At 43.0% G+C, this 20143-nt stretch overlaps 1 protein-coding gene across 1 annotated transcript in view; it reads left to right on the plus strand.

Annotated features, from left to right (window-relative positions):
- The window catches only part of ANKFN1 (ankyrin repeat and fibronectin type III domain containing 1), a 150813-nt gene extending 133168 nt beyond the window's left edge, over window positions 1–17645 (plus strand). Inside the window, exons 16-18 of the mRNA XM_063119897.1 lie at window positions 2049–2215; window positions 8367–8586; window positions 16849–17645. Of these exons, the coding sequence (XP_062975967.1) occupies window positions 2049–2215; window positions 8367–8586; window positions 16849–17645 (1184 nt within the window). The remainder of the gene's footprint in view (window positions 1–2048; window positions 2216–8366; window positions 8587–16848) is intronic.
- The last annotated feature ends 2498 nt before the right edge of the window (window positions 17646–20143 follow it).

Below are 20143 nucleotides of genomic sequence, written 5' to 3' on the forward strand. Positions count from 1 at the left end.
AGTCAGTTCTGAAGTTACACAGTTACACGTTAACTTCATGCAGCAGGCCAGTTTTATTTTCTAGTGTGTTAGTTGCTACTCCAAGGTGAGTGGGTCATGGTTTGCAGCCTCACTCCATCAGTGTCCCAATATATTAATGGGACAGAAAAACAGACTTGTATAGCATCCTTATTTGCATGAGCAGGGAATTCTTGGACTTTGGTGTGGACTATGGCCATAGCTAGACAGGGCGAAATCCTGGGGTGACCCCTGGGATCGTCCCTGTGCGTTCACATGATGCACAGAGGATCCTGGGATCATGGAGGGATGATCCCTTCCTTGCCCCGGGATCTCGCCCTCTCCTTAGGCCCAGTTTTTCCACGCAGAACGTGTGGCCGAGCACCACAGTTTGTCCCGGCTCCTCACAGTTTCTCGCGAGGAGCTGGGACCCATGCATGGGGCGCAGAGCTCCTCAGGAGCACTGTGCCCATGGGGGGGGGGAGTGGGGAAAATATATTTATATATTTAAAAAACTTACCTTTTGTGCATGAGTGCTCGTGCGCTGCTGGCTCTTTAAGAAAATTAAAATGGCAGGCATGACGCCTCTCCCCCTGAGGTCATCGCATGCCGCTTGAAAACAGAGGGGGGATCTCATGATAAAACCATCATGAGATCTTCACCCCTCTGTCATGGACTAACAGGTAGGTCTAGGTAACGCCTACTTCTTCACTGCAGCCACAGGTCTGATTATGACATGGATGGGGAGCCTGTGGTCTTCCAGATGTTGGGCTACAACTCTCATCATCCTTGACTATTGGTCATGCTGGCTTGGGCTGGTTAGAGCTGGATTCCAATTATTATTATTATTATTATTATTATTATTATTATTATTATTATTTATTTATTTATTTTATTTATATAGCACCATCAATATCTAGAGGGCCACAGATTCTCCAGCCCTAGATTATAACTTTTGTAACCAGGCACATTGTAGCATGGGAGGTCACTCAGCCAAGACTGTACCTGAGAGGGACGTGGCAGCATCGTGACTGGACCTGTAATCACATGCCCCTGAGTGCAGCATAGCACTGATCATGTAGGTGCCTTGCCCATCAACACATATCAAACGTGCATCTGACTCATAGATTGTGCAAGACAGCTGCTCATCGCAAGCATCGGTTGCACAGCTAGTGGCTATACGTTTATGCTACCCATGCACAGGCCCAACCTTGGAGCTCATTCACATGTGCATGAACACCACTTGATAATTCCACGCTCTTTGAATGCCCTGCATTGAAAAATGTAGTCTTTGAAGTGAAAAGATGAAAGTTGTAGTCTTTGAAGTGAAAAGTGAAAAATTGTACAGGTCACTTCTCACATACACCCTCCCTTGAATTTTCCATCATTGAGTGCTAAGAAATGGATGTGTGAACATACCCTTTGTTTGTGTTTTCATCCTGCCCGATTAAGATTTCTAATGTATACCTGAAGCTTGCATGCGTTTTACATCATCAGAAAGCTATCCAATAGAAAAGCTCACCTTCACTTAACAGCTGAAGTTTGTGTGGCACAAACATTCGTACTTTGTCAGATGCATGAAATGTTACCCTTAGTTGGCAGATACATGCACAAACACACATGAGTATGGAAGGGGAGATTGTAACAGTGGGGTGCTGAATAGTAGTTACTTTGTGACATTTCTATGTAGATCCCAAATGCATACATATAAGAAAGTGAGGCATTCACAACAACGAGCACTGTAATAATACAGCTCTCTTTCTACTATGCTTCTCTAATTTAACACCTGTAGTAGTAGGCCCTGATCCATGAAAGCTTCGGGGCCAAATACATCTTTAAGATACAACAATATTTTTTTTTATTTTTTCACTGTAACAAGCTAACAGGGCCAACCCCTCTGAATTTTTACTTTTTATATTCAGTATATACTTGTTTTCAGGGGGTGGGGATGGACACAAGCAGTAGCATCTATATCAATCTCCTCAGAAAGGTAAGGCTTTTGAGAGTTGCGCGTCTAACACACTTTCTTCTGTGCTTTGTTGTCTCCGCAGTTCATTTTTGCAGTTACAAGGAGAAATTTATTAGTCTGTATTGCCGCCTTTCTGCTGTCATAGAGCTAGATTTTCTGAGCACCCAGCAGTCCCTAAGGGAAGCAATTTCAGACAGCGAAGTCGCTGCAGCTAAACAAAGACACCAGCAAGTCCTAGATTACATACAGGTAACCGTCTGTTTTCTGACTAGTCAAAGGTGATTTCTAGCAGGGGCTGTAATTTGGAACCTAAATGGAGAATTGTTGGGCAAGGCACAGCATAAAGACGTTTAGTGTCAAAATACAATTTGGGTTTTATGAAGTCGCCCCTCTGCAGCTCTTCCCTCCCCCCCCCCTTTTTCCCCTGCTTGCTTGCTTGCTTTTTGAGAGAATTTCATGGATAAAATCATATGACAGTTATACTGGAGTGTTATAGAGAAGTGTGTCAGTTTGGGTTATAAATCCCATTCCCCCCTCTCTAATAGGAGCAAAAAAGCTGTGTACTGCAATTGAGTCTGGATAACAGCCTTTCTTCTTTTAAAGTGAAGCTCCCCACCACCACAACCCCCTCCTGGCTGTCAGTCTGCAGTGAAAAACACTCTCAAAAACTCTTATTTCTTTTGACAGAGGTGGCCCTACCATGAGGTAATGTGAAGCAGCAATGTTGGGCAGCAGAGTCTGAGTGCCATGAAGAGCAGGGATGTCTGAGAATTTTGTTTCGATTTGTTTTTGACCATAACTTGCCCCATTTGCACTCTGAACACCAACCCAAGTGCATTTTGGAGGGCAAAGCTCACAGATTCCTGAGCTTGCAATTACATTCACGAAATGCATTTGTTAGGAAAATGTGCTCTTTAAAATGGCATGGGGGAAACAGTATTTTCATGCTTTGGTAAATGGGGAGCAAGCATGTATTTGTGTGTGCTCTTTTCCTGTTTGATCAACGACAAAAGTTCACATTTTGGGAACAGGAACAAGAAGGACTGAGCTCTGAGTTGGAACTTGGGAGATGCTCAACAAGCAGAAACTTTGTTAATTTTCCCATCCCTAATGAAGAGTGGCAGAACGGGAGGAAAGGGCCTAATCTACACCAAGCAAGATATTGCACTATGAAAGCGGTATGAAAGCGGTATATAAAAGGCAGGAGCCACACGACTGCTTTAAAGCGGTGTTGAAGTGCACTGACAACTGTTGGGGCCCATGGACACATACCATATACCGCTTTCATAGTGCTATATCCTGCTTGGTGTAGATTAGGCCAAACAGATCAGACATGGCGCACAATCCTCCAGGAAGTCCCCCTGCACAAGTGAAGAAGAGCTGTGCTCTTGCATACCTTGTGTTCAGTTCAATGGGGCTCCCACAGGAGAGTGTGCCAGTTCATTATGCCCCCTTCTTAATTAGTGGAAGGAGAATGTTATTGCTAGCACAACCCTATACATGTCAGTTGGGGACAGAGAAGTGATTATTCCATAAACAGTAAACACCCATCTCTCCTCCTTTCCCCTTCTCCTTCCCCAGTCCTAATATATTTCTAGTCACTTGTGAAGCTGCACCTACTTTCACGCCCTGCCCAATTTGCCATCCATTTACATTTGTTTAGTCATAAAGTTAGAACGTCATAAAGTAAGTACTGGCCTTCCTATAATGTCCTTAGCACCCAGTCTTTTGGACAAATACTTAACAATGACCCATCTCTGATTGTGCCAACATTCACTACTTCATCAATTTTCACCAAGAAGTGCTTTGTTTCAATAGATACCTTCCTCCTGCCCCACCTCCACCTTAAATCTAAATTCATTGTTCACAACCATCATTTTTATGACATGTTGGACACACCAGCGAACTTAGAAGTGAGTGACAAAGGGTGCGATCCTATGCATATTTACACCTTTATCAGATGAGCATTTTATTGCTCGCTCACTAATGCCCACTTATGTATGTGTGCACGTCCTTTAGACAATGACATCCACCTCCCACTTCTTCCGCTTGTTTTTCCATCACAAAATAGTGCCCTTTTAATCCAACATTTTTTTTTTTACAGAATGTGCTGTGATCTCCTGTTGTGTGCAGGAAAAGCAATTAGATCAAAATGGCCCCTGAATGGGCCACATGATCATTGTTTACTTCATCTTTCCCCTCTGGGCAGAAAGAGGAAGTAATGAGGGACAAAAGCGGGGTGGAGAAGCGACAGTAAGGAAACATGATTTCCCCCCATGTAATGATTCTCTTAAACAGGAAAAAGTTCTACAACTTGGCTGGCTGGGGAATGCTGGGAGTTGTAGGGCTCTTTTCTGTCTAAACATGCATAAGATTGTGCCCTAAGAGAGGTGAACAGCTTACTCAGTTCTGAAATTTATCATTATTTCATTAAAATGATCCCGGGCCCAAAACTTGCAATCATTATAAAAGCCAGAGCCATGTGTATTTTTTAAAAGGTTACAAGACACAATGTTCACATAATGTCATTTTAACAGCTTTCCCCAACCTGGTACTCTCCAGATGTGTTGGACTACAACCTTCATCATCCCCGGCCAGCTGGAGATGCATACATCTGGAGTTTGGGGAAGGCTGACTTATAGGGGGAAAACTTTTAAAAGATGAAATAGAAAATTTCAGGATTCCAACAAAGGGGGCTGTTATCATCTCAGCCTAAATTTCATAGAGAAGAGAGAGATTCAAGCTCTAGGTTTCATGATTGTTCATAATTGATGAAAATGTAGTAGAGTGTTGTTGTTTTTAAACCACAGTGTTTTGTACCGAATTATTGTGACAGTGTATTAGCCTTGTCAGGTTCCTTCTCAAATTAAAACCAGCTGTATTCCACCTATTGGCCAAAAAAAAAAAAACCCACCACATACCACAATCTTCAGCGGCGACCGCAAAACCGCAAGAGCATTTGTATGATCCTAGATCTAAGACAGTGCTGAAGTCACTACACAAACCAAACATTGTAAAGACTGAAGGAGTCCATAAAAGCTGTTTTGAAATGGGAACTGGAGAGAAACCAGAAAGTAAAAAATTATATATAGGAGATAAGGTATGTTGTGTCTAAAACAGACTATCGGGTAGTGAGAAAAGTAATATTTTGGATTGACCATGCTAAGCTGAATATCTGGAGCTGAACTTGCAATTAAATTATAATTTATATGTACAGTAATGTGTCAGACACTCCTAAGAGGCGTAGCTCATATGACTGGGCTATTACCACAAGGTCCCTTTAAAGCTGTATTGGTAACAGAACTTAAATGTTTTATTAAATTTATTAGGCTATACTGGATAACAATCAAATGAGAAGGTGGAGGTCATGTTATGAATAATCTGCCCATTAACACTTTCAATACTTATTTATTGCATGTCTATACCGCCCAATAACTGAAGCTCTCTGATTAGTCCACAACAGTTAACACCATAAAGTGCAGCAATGTGATCAAACATGATAAAAACTTTTAAAAGTTTAAAACTTCAGTATAAAACCAGAGCAAAAACTGGAAGTGGTATAAAGATCTAAAGCAACAATAACAGGTTTAAAACAATTAAATGAAAAAATACTATACTCAAGCACTTAGAACAGAAAAAATGATACATCAGCATTATTTACGTACGGGTTTGAGCGTTGCCTTATATCCTTCCCTAATATAGGGGTTTGTTGTTTGTTGTTTATTTGTTGTTGTTATTATTATTATTATTTATTTATTTATATAGTACCATCAATGTACATGGTGCTGTACAGAGTAAAACAGTAAATAGCAAGACCCTGCCGCATAGGCTTACATTCTAATAAAATCATAATAAAACAATAAGGAGGGGAAGAGAATGCAAACAGGCACAGGGTAGGGTAAACAGGCACTGGGTAGGGTAAAACTAACAGTATAAAGTCAGAACAAAATCAAGTTTTCAGTCGCTTCCGACTCTTTGTGACTTCATGGACCAGCCCACGCCAGAGCTTTCTGTCGGCTGTTGCCCCCCCAGCTCCCCCAAGGTCAAGTCTGTCACCTCCAGAATATCATCCATCCATCTTGCCCTTGGTCGGCCCCTCTTCCTTTTGCTTTCCACTTTCCCTAGCATCAGCATCTTCTCCAGGGTATCCTGTCTTCTCATAGGGGTTTAGGGTAGGTCTAAATGCATTCATACAACTGCCTACCTACTCACCCACCCAGTAGATGGGTTCACATGACCACAGAAGGGAAATAAGCTGCATGTGCTGGTTGCATGCCAGGTGGGTTAGCATAATTACTCCAGCATTGCAGCTTAGCATGTCATGCAAACCCAGCCAGGGTGGCTTTTTGCCATTGGTAACAACAATCCACCCAGAACCTGCTGTGATGTTCTTGGTTGCTTGTTACCCATGACAACAAGCCATCCTGACCAGGTTCACACAACACAACAAGCTAAGCTGCTGGGTTAATTATGATAATCCCCCGGGCATGGTTGGGGAGGAGAAATAAGCCACTGTGGCTTATTTCCCCTCCACAGTCATGTGAAACTGGTCATCTCTCACTCTCTGACACACTCCTTGTTAAGCAAATACTTGCTCAACCCAGGGCCGGTTTACATAAGTGCCAGCTTGAAAAATGACAGCCTATATGTGTGGAGGAGGGGAATATTGATTCTCTCCCACTACTAGTCCACACTGGACTTCTGAAGATGATTAAACTAGGTCATCTTACCCTATTTCCAAGGTGTGCTTAGGGATGTACACAAATTTTATTTCCATTTGTTTAAGGCCCGAATTCGCACCCTCGAAGATGAGCACATTTTGAGGGCAGAGCTCACACATTTCCGAGCTTGTGATGCTTGTCTGCAAAATGTCCACTTTAGAAATGTGCATTGGGGGGAGGGACACATGGGAGGAAACACATGAGATGGGATTTGAAACACACCAAATGCATACTTTCCCCATTCAGACAGGGGAGGGAAGAAGCTCACATTTGGAATGGGAACAAGACAGGCCAAGCTTAGAGGTGGAATTCAGAAAACTTCGACAAGCCTGAGACTTGCTGATTCTCCCATCCCTAGGTGTGCTCTGATTTTGGCCCTTGCAATGCTCCAGGAGCAGGGAATTCCAGAAAGGTTGAGCAACTATGAGGAATGACTGTCTATCTGCCCTTGATGTTACAAGTTTTTGATATTCCCCTGACACTGGCACAACGGTAGTGCAGTTAACAGGGAATTCTGACTTGTATTTAAGAAACTGTGTTACAACTTTGTGGAGGAGGAGGTCTCTAAGGGATACGCAGCCCAGGATATCTGAGGCTTTAAAGGGTGTAAGATTATGTCGATACTCCAGAGCATCAGAGGAATATGCTCCTGAAAGCAGCATACTACTTGTGCATGCAAGTAGCCGCTTTTCCTCTTCTATGGGGCTTCAAGTGCATGTTTTCCCATGCAAAACCCCATTTGAAACCTCATGAAGGGGAAGCCCACTCCTCACTTTTCGATTACAGACCACCACCCTGATGTGGCTTTTTTCTAACAAAATCAGCTGACTTTGCTACATTTGTTAATGTCTTAACGTTTAGTTCTGTCCTGACACAGCATCCTTTTCGGAGACAGGTCACTGTGTTCTCCACCAGTAGCAGCCTATGAACAATCTTCAAAAGCAGCACCATGTATAGGACATGGCTGCCATGCAAATCTAGATGTTAGTAAATCATGAGTAGCCATTACTAAGTCCCAACCCAGATAGAAAAGTTGCAACTTTCTCACCAGGTGGTGTTGGCAAAATCACCCTTTACCAGAAGATGTGTGGCTGAGCTACAGAGATAAGTCTGGGACCATCTTCTCAAACCTGATGCCCTCCAAATGTCTTGGACCATAACCCCACTAATTCTCAGCCAGCATGGTCATTGGCTGGGAATTATGGAAGGCCCTGAGTTTGAGAGGGGGATAGGAGAAGAAGCGTATTCATCTGAGAGATCAGTGGAGGCTAAAACCATATCAACAGCAAATTTCCACACCTCGTCCAGGGCTAGATCTGCACTACTGCTTTACAGCAGTATTGAAGTGTGCTGATAACTGTTGGGGCCCATTACACATTCCATATAGCGCTTCCATTGTGTTATTTCCTGCTTTTTATTCCACGTTATCCAAAATGCTGCAACAAATCTCATTTTGTGTCCCATGAGGTGTAAATGCTCAAGTGGGATATAGCATTGCCATGATGGGATTGTAATGCTTTGGCACAAGGTGTAGATCTGGACTAGGCTACAGGAACTGCTAGTCATAATTGCCCTTCCTTTGCAATTAATAATGTAGTACCTATTTAAACTTGTCAAACAAAATCAAGCTGTCATTGTCATCATGTTTAAATGTGCTCTGCACCATCTTCCTCTCGCAGCAAATTGATGAGATTTGGCGTGAAATGAGATGGATCAATGAAGCACTACAATACGCACGGTATAGACAGCCGGCTGCTGGCTTGCCGGTAATGAAGATTGTGGATCTGTCAGAAGAACCTGTGCAAAAGAAGATAAGCTCAACTTCCTCCCATCTTGATTGTCTTCCATCCCCACCACCCTCACCAGAGACGGAGACCCACAGGAGAAAAGCCGTGAGTGGTAAGGGGCACACATTTCCATCCCCTTCAGTCTAGGCAACAGCAAGGCACAATTCTTCGATCACTTCTGATTCAGATGTACATGGACATCACAGGTTATGGCTGCCTAGCAACCACAAAGTGGTCTGTGCTACGTTCACTATAGGGCAAGTGGGGTGGGGGGAAACAACCCCCCCCAGTTCATATCATTTAGTACAACTTACCATGTGATTACTGCCCATTATGTAGTGAGTTTCTTCATCGGCATCAGTGGGAATGAGTGACATGGAGTGGAAAAACTCACTGCATTATAGGCAGGGTTCGTGTGATGAATGCTACTAAACAATACTGCTGGTGTGTATGTGTTTGTATGTGTGTGGTTGCTGATCCCCATGACAACTGTAGCACATAGATCAGATCTACCTTTTCTTCTGCTGCTCATAGAATTTGCAAAATAGCTAGAAGCAGAGTGAGGAAGAGAGCCACATTTCTATGAATTGTTATGTATCATTTGGAGCGTAGCAGGAAGTGAAGAACACAGGAGCGAGGTCTGTTCAGCATGTTCTGAATGATCATTGGAAAAGTTAAATAGCCCTCATAACACAGCCTTGTAATATAGATCCAAGGTTCTTCTAAACATGGCTTTTATTATGAAATCACTCTGCCTCATTCACAGAATTTTACTGGGAAGGGGGAACACAAATACCATCTTCCATTTGTAGCCGTCAGGTGTGTTCCCACTGCTTCTTCATTATTATTATTATTATTATTATTATTATTATTATTATTATTATTTTACTTACCACAGAAAATTCATTAAATAGGGCATGAAGGAACAGAGAAGTCTACCATTTTTTGTATTTAGTTTGAGGTTTGGATATTATAGGGGGGAAATCATTTTTTCTGCATTGGCTGGTCAAAAGTTTAGTTAAATTGTTAGGAGACAGCATGTCTGCTCAGGGAGCAAAAGGTTTGCAGGTAGTTCAAGCCAAAAGTTTAGTTAGATATGAAACTACCAAAAAAGCCAAGGGCAATGGGGTAGAAAAAGGATGTTTAATATAAAAGAGCTCTTTTGTATTAAACATCCTTTTTCTACCCCTTTGCCCTTGGCTTTTTTGGCAGTTCCTGTGGGGTTTTGCCTTGTTATTGGCTTCAGTTAGATACAGAGCCACAATGTCTTCAGAGGAAGAAGAAAAAAACAGTTTGCAGGAGAGTCAACTGAAGATCAGAGGAAGAGCTCAGAAAAAGGAATCTGGGGCAAAAGTAAATAAAAACTACCATCCTGATTGACTGGAGTTGGGGAAGGAAAAATAACTACCTTTAAGATAAAAAGCCTAAAACAGAGACAGGGGAGATCAGAGAGCGAGGAGAGAAGGAAGGAAAGAAGATCAGAAAGAGGTAGAGCTTCTGGAATTGGGAAACTGGCTGAGAAATTGCTTGACATATAACAATAAGATATTGCTTCGATATGGGGCCTGGATAAAATAGCCATCAAGTAAGGTTAGCTTGCTGTGTTTATCCTTGGTTATTGTCCTATTGCTCATGTAGTTCATTTGTGGGTGTGCGTCTATGTCGTGTACGTGTGTATCCATTCAAATTGTAACACTTTTTCTTATTAACAATTTTCTTCAGTAAAAATTTAAACTTTATTATTTGAAATTTTGTGGTCTCTTTTCTTTTGGGTTACTCACTGCACATATAAGAGCCAGCCCCCACACTCCCTGAAGTGGATGCCTGAGACCCAGAGAGTTATAAGGCAGTTTTGGTAGAGTGTGAGGGGGGAGATTTCCACCTGGTGGCAGGGGAAAGGGCCATGGAACAGGGAGTTACTGGTCCATGCCAAAGGGAAAGATGGAATAGCTTCATAATGGCTTTTGACTGGTAGTAATTGGAGTTCACCATCTGAAAGCCCACCTATTCATTCCATCCTGTTGTTTTGGGAAATCTGTGGCTAATCTTGTTTGTTTTATTGTTATTAATCCATGTTTTATATCTCGTGGAAAATTTTCTGTGGTTTTGGATAGTTGTTGAGATGGCTAATTTAATATCACCGTCAAGGGTTTGCATTTGCTTCCAGCTTGGTGTTGTCTGTCTACAAGCTGAACCTGGAGTTATCATTATGCTCCTGTCTTCTAATTCATTGCAATACAGAGAATAATGTTCCATGGATAAAATCAAAACCGTTTCTGGGAAGTTGGGGTGGGGGGTAGTTTGTGGGTACATTTTCTTTCCCATTTTGAACACCTCTCCTATCTTTATATCTCCCCTCTCCTCCTTTTGGGAAATGATCTCACGCCAAAAAAAGAAATATTGAGGTTCCAGCAAATTGAAAGAACAGTTAGTAAGCAACAGAGCTTTCTTGCTTGCTTACTTTGTTAACTGAGAAATGAGACTTGGGGTGGGGGGAACCCACAACACAAGCAGTTAATAAGAGATGAGTATCAGGAACATTGACTCTTCAGATCTGTGCTCTGCTGCTCCTTGTTGTGAGCTAAATACCAGGGGGAGCTACGATACCTTCTCAGGCTCCAGGATGACTTCACCTGCCTAGGCAAACCATTGGTCTTACCTGACCTGGTAAAAGCCTCCAGTTCAGGCTTCAACTTACTTTGGGCAACAAACAGCTTGTCCGTGTCTGCTACCGCTTGCTCTGACCTGCTCTGTGTCTGATGAGTTCCCTTCTAACGCTGGTCCCAGGGACTGGTGCCCTCAGCATCACATGCCAGCTTTCTACACTGGCTGCCACCCAGCAACACAACTGTGAGTTAATGACACATTACGAATGGAACTGAAGATGCTGTGCCAAAACAATAATATAATTCTCTAGGTGTTTCTTTTAGGCTTCTTTAGTCCCATTCTTTAAAAGTGATATCCGAAACATCTAACATTGGGGTTTTGCAGGAGGGTAACACTGCCTGTGAGCCTCCTTCTTGCAAATGAATTTATTTATTATTTTAAGGGTACCTCTAAGGATAAAATCCTCTCAGGATGGTGTACAAGATTTTTTTTAAAATGCACAAATATACAAAACAAGTAGAAAAGCAATAAATAAATATTTGATAAAATATTAAAACGTGCCATAAAACCAGAAAACTGAAACCCACAGCCTGCAGATTAAGCAAAGGCCAGCGAAAACAGACAGGTCTTCAGAGACTTCCAAAGAGCCTGTGAAGAAGGGGGCTAATGAACCCCTCACAGCAGCTGATTCCAGAGGAGATGGGTCACCCCTGAAAAACCACTATCCCCCTTCAAAAGAACCCACACTTCTTATAAGGCCAGCAACTGATAAACTGGATTAGAATGAACTTTAGTTACTGTAGCTTTACCAAACCTACCATTAAACTCAAGTGTCTCTTACTCAAGAAAGCAAGATTCTGAAAGCACTAAGTGGTGTTAATTAAACTAGGTTACTGGTGAAATTCAAAGACGCTTTGTGAATATATCATTTCAGCTCACAATGTAAAATTCAAGCACTTTACACTTGATAGCGACTGGGGCCTCAGCTAGAACTACCTGGTCTAGCATGACGGATGGGTGAAGATCTCACGATATTTTTTTCGTGAGATCTCCCCCTCTGTTTACATTCGGCATGCAATGACCTTGGAGGGAGAGGACGTCACAGCTGCCATTTTGTGTTTTTTTTCTTAAAGAAGAATGCACAAATGCTCGTGCGCAAAAGGTGAGTTTTTTTCTAATTTTAAATTAATTTCCCTGTTCCCCCCTCCCCACCCCCAATGGGTGCAGAGCTCCTGAGGAGCTCTGCGCCCCTTGTGCGGGTCCTGGCTCCTCACAACAAACAACAAGGAACCGGGACAACCCACGATGCCCACACACACGTTCCGCAGTCTCAGGATCATCCTGAGACCGTGGGAAAAATGGGCTCAAAGGGGAGGACAAGATCTTCCCTCCCTGCTCCTGGGATCCCCTGTGCATCATGTGGATGCACAGGGACGATCCCGGGGATCACCCCAGGATTTCACCCTGTCTAGCTATGGCCTAAATCAACCTAGATATTTTCTTTGTTGAAGGCTCCCTTTTCCCTATGGGAGCCAGTAATAAATGCCAGTAAGCAATAGCCCATTCAAATAATCCTCTTATCCATATAATCCAAGTAATAACCCTTTACTTTAAAAGTTAAGAATTACCTAGGATAGTGCCTGGACAACCACATATGGAACATAAGGAGCAATGTGTCCAGACTTGTTGCAGCAGGAAGCAACATATCTGAGGTGAGTTTGCATGGCAGAAAGTGGAAATTAATTCATTGGCTTACCATTGGAGTGCCATTGTCAAGAAACCACAAGGGCTGAGTAACAACTACTAATAAAGTTAATGACCACCTGGTCCTCAGTCAGTGAAGCCAGTGTGGTCCATATAGGCACAATTTAATAGCAAATGTTATTCATCCATGACAAAAATCTTCTGGGAAGCCTCCTCCAAAGGAAACTCACCTTAGAAAGGCTGCCTTGAATTTTTCTGCAACATGGGCAAGGAAGAGGACAAAATAATAGTAATATTGTGTACCTGGACTTCCAAAATGCTTTTGCCAAAGTCCCCTTACCAAAGACTCTCGAGCAAACTTAGCAGCCATGGAATAAGAGGAGAGGTCCTTTAATGCAGCAGTAACTGCCTAAAAACAGAAAGCAGAGAGTAGGAATAAAAGATAAATTTTCCCGATAGAGGGAAGAAAATAGTGGGTCCCACAGGAATCTGTATTCTTTTCAACTTGTTCATAAAAGATCTGCAATTAAGAGTGAGCAGTGAAGAGGCCAAGTTTGCCAATAACACCAAATTATTTAAGGTGGTTAAAACAAAAAGGGATTGTGAGGAGCTCCAAAGGGACCTCTCTAAGCTGGGAGAGTGGGCATCCAAATGGCAGATGCAGTTCAATGTAAGCAAGTGTAAGGTGATGCATGTTGGGGCAAAAAAATCCCAATCTCAAGTATAACCTGATGGGATCTGAGCTGGTGATGACTAATGGAGAAAAAAATCTTGGGATTGTAGTGGACAGCTTGATGAAAATGCTACCCCAGTGTGCAGCTGCTGTAAAAGAAAGGGGTGGGGAGGCAAATGCCATTTTAGGCATTATTAGAAAAGGAACTGAGAATAAAAATGCCGGTATCGTACTGCTTTTATACAAATCTATGGTACGATCACACTTAGAATGCTGTGTACAGTTCTGGAAAAAACACAGAAAAGGATAACTAGAATGATCAAGGGACTGGAGCATCTCCCCTATGAGGGAAGGTTACAACAGCTGGGATTGTTTAGCTTGGAAAAAATGAGGCTAAGGGGAGACATGATAGAGGTGTACAAAATTCTGCATGGTGTGGAGAATGTGGATAGGGAGACAGCTTTCTTGCTCTCCCATAATACTAGAAACCAGGCTCATCCCATGAAGCAGATTGGTGAGATATTCAGGACAAATAAAAGGAAGTACTTCTTTAACTGCACATAGTTAAACTGTGGGATTCACTGCCACAAGATGTGGTGATCTCCACCAATTTGGATGGCTTTAAAGGGGGGTTGGATAAATTCCTGGAAGAGAATGCTATCAATGGCTACTAATCCTGATGGCTATGTGCTACCTCCAGTACGAAAGACAGTAAACCTATATACACCAGTTGCTGTGGAACATGGGTATGAAGGTGCTGTTGCACTCATATCCTGCTTGTGAGTTCCTGGTCGACAGCTGGTTGGCCACTGTGTGAATAGAATGCTGGACTGATTGGACCCTTGGTCTGATCCAGCATAGCTCTTCTTATGTTCTCTGTGTGAAGACAAATTAATATGTGATATAAATTGTAGACTCCCACAGGGAATTTCACCAGGTGCTGCATGCATACAAATGGCACCTGCTGAAATTCCCTTTTCTTTACAACTGTTAGAGATGCAGGTCTCAGGAGCCTTGTCCTCCTTTTCATAGGGTCACCCTACACTTGTGTTCACCAGCAACAGGTATTGAGAGTCATACTGCTTCTGATACTGGAGGGCAAAAAGAGTGGGGATTACTATTCTGCCTGTTTTTCCTTCCACTTACCAACAGGTGTTGCTGACCTGTGTCGGGGACACAGCAGAGGGGCCATAATGGGGGTCAATATCAGAAGGAGGATGAGAATATGTTGGGGAAGGACCAGACAGGGGATATATAAGAAATTCATTTCCACTCATTTTTGATCATGATTTACCCAGTTTGCACCTTCCAGATCGAATATGGACTGGGACGCAATCTAGAGTCAAAGTCTATACATTCCCGAGCTTGCAGTGTAATTCACAGACTTTAAAAAAATGTGCTCAACAGCACAATAGAAATGGGCACATATTTTGTTGGGAGGTAGGTGGACAATTATTGATTATTGTGCTTCAGTGTTCTGAATATTATTGTTTTGTTTTAATTCTAATACCTTTATTTTGCCTTCTTAGCCCTGCAGCCCCTCAATATAGATTCATGGATATCCATCAGTACATTAAGCTTTACTGCCTTTTAGTCAAAGGCCATTCCAATGTATGGAGCAAAACAGGTGTTTTTTTAATTCAGTCATTGCCTTCCATGTGCTCTGCATTCGGACAGGCACTTTAACCTTCAGCCATCAGTGAACATATCTGGTCCATAGGATTGCTCTCTTAATTCTGTACAAACTGACACATCCAGAAGGGAAAAAATCCTATGCCTGAACAAAAAGCTAATATAACGAAGTTCTATTATAAAATTAAATACACATATAAAAACCACATTACTAAATACAGATAGAAACCATTATTTTAATGGGGAATAATTCAATGTAAATTACATGAAATTATGCAAACTACAATTTCCAAGACACTGATTAATGTAAATTATGCAAAATGTAACTAATATATAATTGCATTTTGCTAAATACTATCAACCCATTTCTCTTAATATTTGTGGATGTAGAGAGCAGCATAATACGAATAGTACTAAAACATTCCATCTGTTTGTTATCGTACACATATTTCAAAGCAGAGCTTATATGGAGACTAGAAGCATTGCAGAGTCATGGACAAATTTTGCCCAGATACCGTAAATAACACAATTGCTATTCACCTTGCGTGCTTCTAACAGGCTCATCGTTTTCTGACATTTAGTCAAGAGTTCTGCAAAATGCTAATGAGAGGTACAGTCTTAACCAAGCCCAGTATTATCCCAGCCACTGGGCCTTGGTGGGGCCCACCAACAATGCCTGACCTGGGCCATCTGAACTGGGTGGCTGGGCCTGGGAAGCCACCATTTTGAATTTCCCACAATGTCCTACAAAGTCACTACATAAGGTGCTCCAGGGCATTGTGGGAATCACTGACACCAGGTCAGCCCATGGCTGTAGGGCCCACTGACGGAGAGACAGCTGAACAGTACTTGCCAAGGGGCTCCTTCAACCCTGGAGGGGCTGAAAAGAACAGAATGAAATTTAAGAGGGATAAATGCCAACTTCTACATCTAAGAAAAAGAAACCAAATGCATTGTTACAAGATGTAGGATACTTGGCTCAGCAATACTACAAGCGAGACGGATCTTAGAATTGTTGTAGATCACAAGCTGAATATGAGCCAACAGTGTGATGTGGCTGCAAAAAAAAGCAAATGCTATTTTGGGATGCATTAATAGAAGTATACCTTCCAAATCACGCAAAATACTGGTTCCCCTCTATTCAGCACTGGTTAGGCCACATCTTGAGTATTGCATCCAGTTCTGGGTACCACACTTCAAGAAGGATGCAGACAAGCTGGAGGGGGTCCAGACGAGAGCAATGAGGATGATCAAGGGTCTGGAAGCAAAACCCTATGAGAAGAGACTGAAAGAATTGGGCATGTTTAGCCTTGAGAAGAGAAGACTGAGGGGAGACATTATAGCACTCTTCAAGGATTTGAAAGGTTGTCACACAGAGGAGGGCCGGAATCTCTTCTCAATCATCCCAGAATGCAGGACATGGAATAATGAGCTCAAGTTACAGGAAGCCAGATTCCATCTGGACATCAGGAAAAACTTCCTGACTGTTAGATCAGCATGACAATGGAACCAATGACCTAGGGAGGTCATGGGCTCTCCCACACTAGAGGCATTTAAGATGTAGCCGGACAGCCATCTGTCAGGAATCCTTTAAGGTGAATTCCTGCATTGAGCATGGGGTTGGACTTGATGGCCTTATAGGCCCCTTCCAACTCTACTGTTCTATGATTCTATGATTCTATAATATTGATATATATGGCACTCAGTTGAGATGTGCAGTCTGCCAGTAACTAATCAACTTTATTCTTCTGTTTGCAGATTCCCAGCCATACTCAGATGAAGAGGGATGTTCTGAAGTGTTCCTTCCCACTGACAGTGACTATGATTCTAGTGATGCGTTGAGCCCTAGGGAGCTAGATTTGGTGTATTCATCCTCTCAGGACATATCCCATCAGGCAGTGAGCTGTCTGAGTGGCAGCGCACCAGATGTCCTCCAGGTCCATGACATCAAACCTTGCCTGACTCCGAAACAGAACCCAAGAGGAGGGAACACCTTAGAGACGGATGTTGACCAGTCTACAGAGTACATGCAGAATCTGTCAATAGGAGGGCTTTCACCAAAAAGCACAGAGAAGAATCCTGGCTTGAGGCAACCTTTGAGTTTCCTAGGGAAGAAAAAGCACGGGAAACATCAGCACTATAGTTACTTCAGCCGACACCACCGTTGGCTGCGTGTACACAGTGAGAGCCAATCCGTCTCCCTCTCTGAGGGTCTATATACGCCGCATCTCACGCGGGCCATTGAGTTCTCACAAGAGCCTACCTCTGGTGAGCAGATCAGCATTTCTATTGATTGTCCACGCAGCATTTTCTTACCTCACGCTTCGAGCCTCCCGGAAGAAGGGAAAGGCAAATACCAGGATGTGAGGCCGAACATCCGCAGGATATATGTGGAGCCTTACAAGATCAGGCTGCCCAGTGAAGATGGCAAGTCATGGGCACTGAGCTCTCAGCCGATAGAACACGAGGATTTGCACAGTCCCACAGGCCAGGTGGCAGTTGCAGAAGAGCAGCCCGGTTCTCACATCCCTGAAGTGTTCAGCAGTGATCTTTAAGGGGGGAGGGGACGCATGTGTCATGGTGGCACCGCTGCTCAACCCTGCCTTTAAAATGGGAACAACAAGGGTCACAAACGGAGGCTGATTTCTTCAAAGCAAACATCCAAAGTCTTCATCAGATGAAGATCAGACCTTCGCCACGGTTTTCTAAGACGAAGCATGCAAAAGGGTTTGTCTTTTGCAAATATGCATGTTTGCACAACCGTTTCTAAAGTAGAGTCAGTTGAGCCCTGACTGTTATGGATCATTCTATGCTTTTAATAGTGCAGTCAGAAATGTTCGTCAGTGGGCATTTTTCATGTGAAAAAGGGGATTGCAGGGAACCTGGAATGTTTCTGGAAAGTCTCCCCACTTTCATCCTTGTTTACTAATCATGCAGCAAATCAGATTGTGCCATGGGATGTGACTGAGGGAAAACAAGGATCATTCTGTGTGAGGGGAACACCTGTTGAGGACCCACGGGCCTCCCTCAGAATCAGTTTCATTGACTCTCAGTGATGTCATCACATGGCCCAGTCTGATTGGCTACGTGGTATTATCAATTTTGCTAGGAAGAGGAAGGCTGGTTTGAAGAATAAAATGGGTGCCAGAGGGGGAACCAGTTTAGAACAGCAAAGAGGCTCACATGGGGTTGGGGCACTGAGGGGTACTACCTTTCATACTGGAGGGTACCTTCTCTCTCCAGTAAACCCCTGGGGGGGGGGGAATTGAAGAAAGAGTTCCCCATCCACACACAGGCATACAGAGAGAGAGAGAGAGAGAGAGAGAGAGAGAGAGAGAGAGAGAGAATGGCAGCATGTTTTGTGGAGCAGGATAAAAATGTCATGCAAAGGAGTTCCTTTCCTCTGTTTTCACCCCTGCCCTGGCTTTTAATTTCTACACGGCCGGGAGTAGTTTTGCACAAGCAGCTTCTCCCAGCCACACACAGCTTTAAAGGGAGAGGGGTTTCCTCAGGCTGGCCTTCCTCAACCTGGGGATGATGGGAACTAGTCCCATATATCTGGTTGGGAAGGCTCCTTCTGGGCATATCAAGCCTACAGAATGAAACTGGTCAGTCCCTCTCCTGTAGAGAATTTTCAGCATTTTACCTGTCTACAAATCCCAAGGATCTTTGAGGGAAAGCTATGATGGTTAAAGTAGCATAACACTGACAGTTTTGTAATGGAGATGTGGTCTCTGGGCCAGGAGTTGGCACAGCAGTCCTATTTGTAGCCCTTTTTGTCTTAAAATCAAGTTGCTAGGCAATGGGATTTGATGACTTATTGCCATAAACCAGGAAGGATGAGAGGCATGATTTTGTTGGCACACCCTGGAGTAATGGTGAAGATTGATGTGTTGTGTTCTCTGTGGCATTCTGTCTGAGGGCATTTTGAAAATGCAACCCAAAGCCTCTAGATCACCTTCATTTATTTCTTGTAAAAACGGTGAGTCCTAAATTATTAAATGTAAGCACACCTTTTTGAATCGTGTAATGTGAATCCCCCTCTATGCACAAAACTCTATCCACAAAACTCGCATGCATGTTCATATAGGATCCCAGCTCCTGTGTGACCCCCACACAGAAACCTAATGGGCATAGTGAACTCTTCAAGCTTTTTTCTTTTTTAAAAAAAAGTTTCTTTTTTGGTAGAGCTAGAAATCTGAGCTTTAATTCATTTGAACATCATGAATTTGAGATCATGAAACAATCCATAAAGTGAACTGAAGGGTGAGATTAATCTCTATTAGCTCAGCTCAGCTGAAAATAAGGTAAATCTGCCTGATGGTGAGAATTTTGGCATTAGGGACTTAAATACCCTAACCTGATTTTTTAAAAAAGAGCAAAAGGCTGACTTTTAAAGCCCAATTAACACACATACTTCCTATCATGGCCAGATCTACACCTTGAGTCAAATCATTATGATCCCATCATTGTAAGGCTATATCCCTTTTGAACATTTTTACTTCATAGGACCCTCAATGACATTTTTTGTGGTATTTTGGATAATGTGGAATAAAAAGCAGGAAATAACGCTATGAAAGTGGCATATGGAATGTGGATTGTGCCCCAGTAGTTACCAATGTACTTCAATACTGCTATAAAGCAGTAGTGTACGAGCTCCATCACACCAGCATTTTATCACACTCTTGTCGTGCCTGGTTTGTGGTTTTGCAGCACGGCACTCAGATGACATTGTGCCTATCCTACAGACTCCCCACCTCTTCCCCTCCATTTTTCGTGTTTTCCTAGAGCAGGGAAATTCTGGATTCCCCCCCCCAATGAAATTTAAGCGCCTTTCAGCCCCTGTGTAGTGCTGTTGTCTCACCATTTCCTTTGTTGGGGAGTGCTTTGAAGGGAGAGCTTGCTGATGAAAGAGGAGGGTGGGGCAGTTCTCCTCCACTCCATGTCGAACAAACGGGCTTGTGCTGAACCAGTCTAATATACTTTTGCTGCTCCAACCCCACTCTCCTTGCCTGCAGCTCCCTCGTTTTTAAAGATAAAGAGGTGAAACTTG

This window comes from Elgaria multicarinata, chromosome 3, assembly GCF_023053635.1.
Source record: "Elgaria multicarinata webbii isolate HBS135686 ecotype San Diego chromosome 3, rElgMul1.1.pri, whole genome shotgun sequence".
NCBI lineage: Eukaryota > Metazoa > Chordata > Lepidosauria > Squamata > Anguidae > Elgaria > Elgaria multicarinata.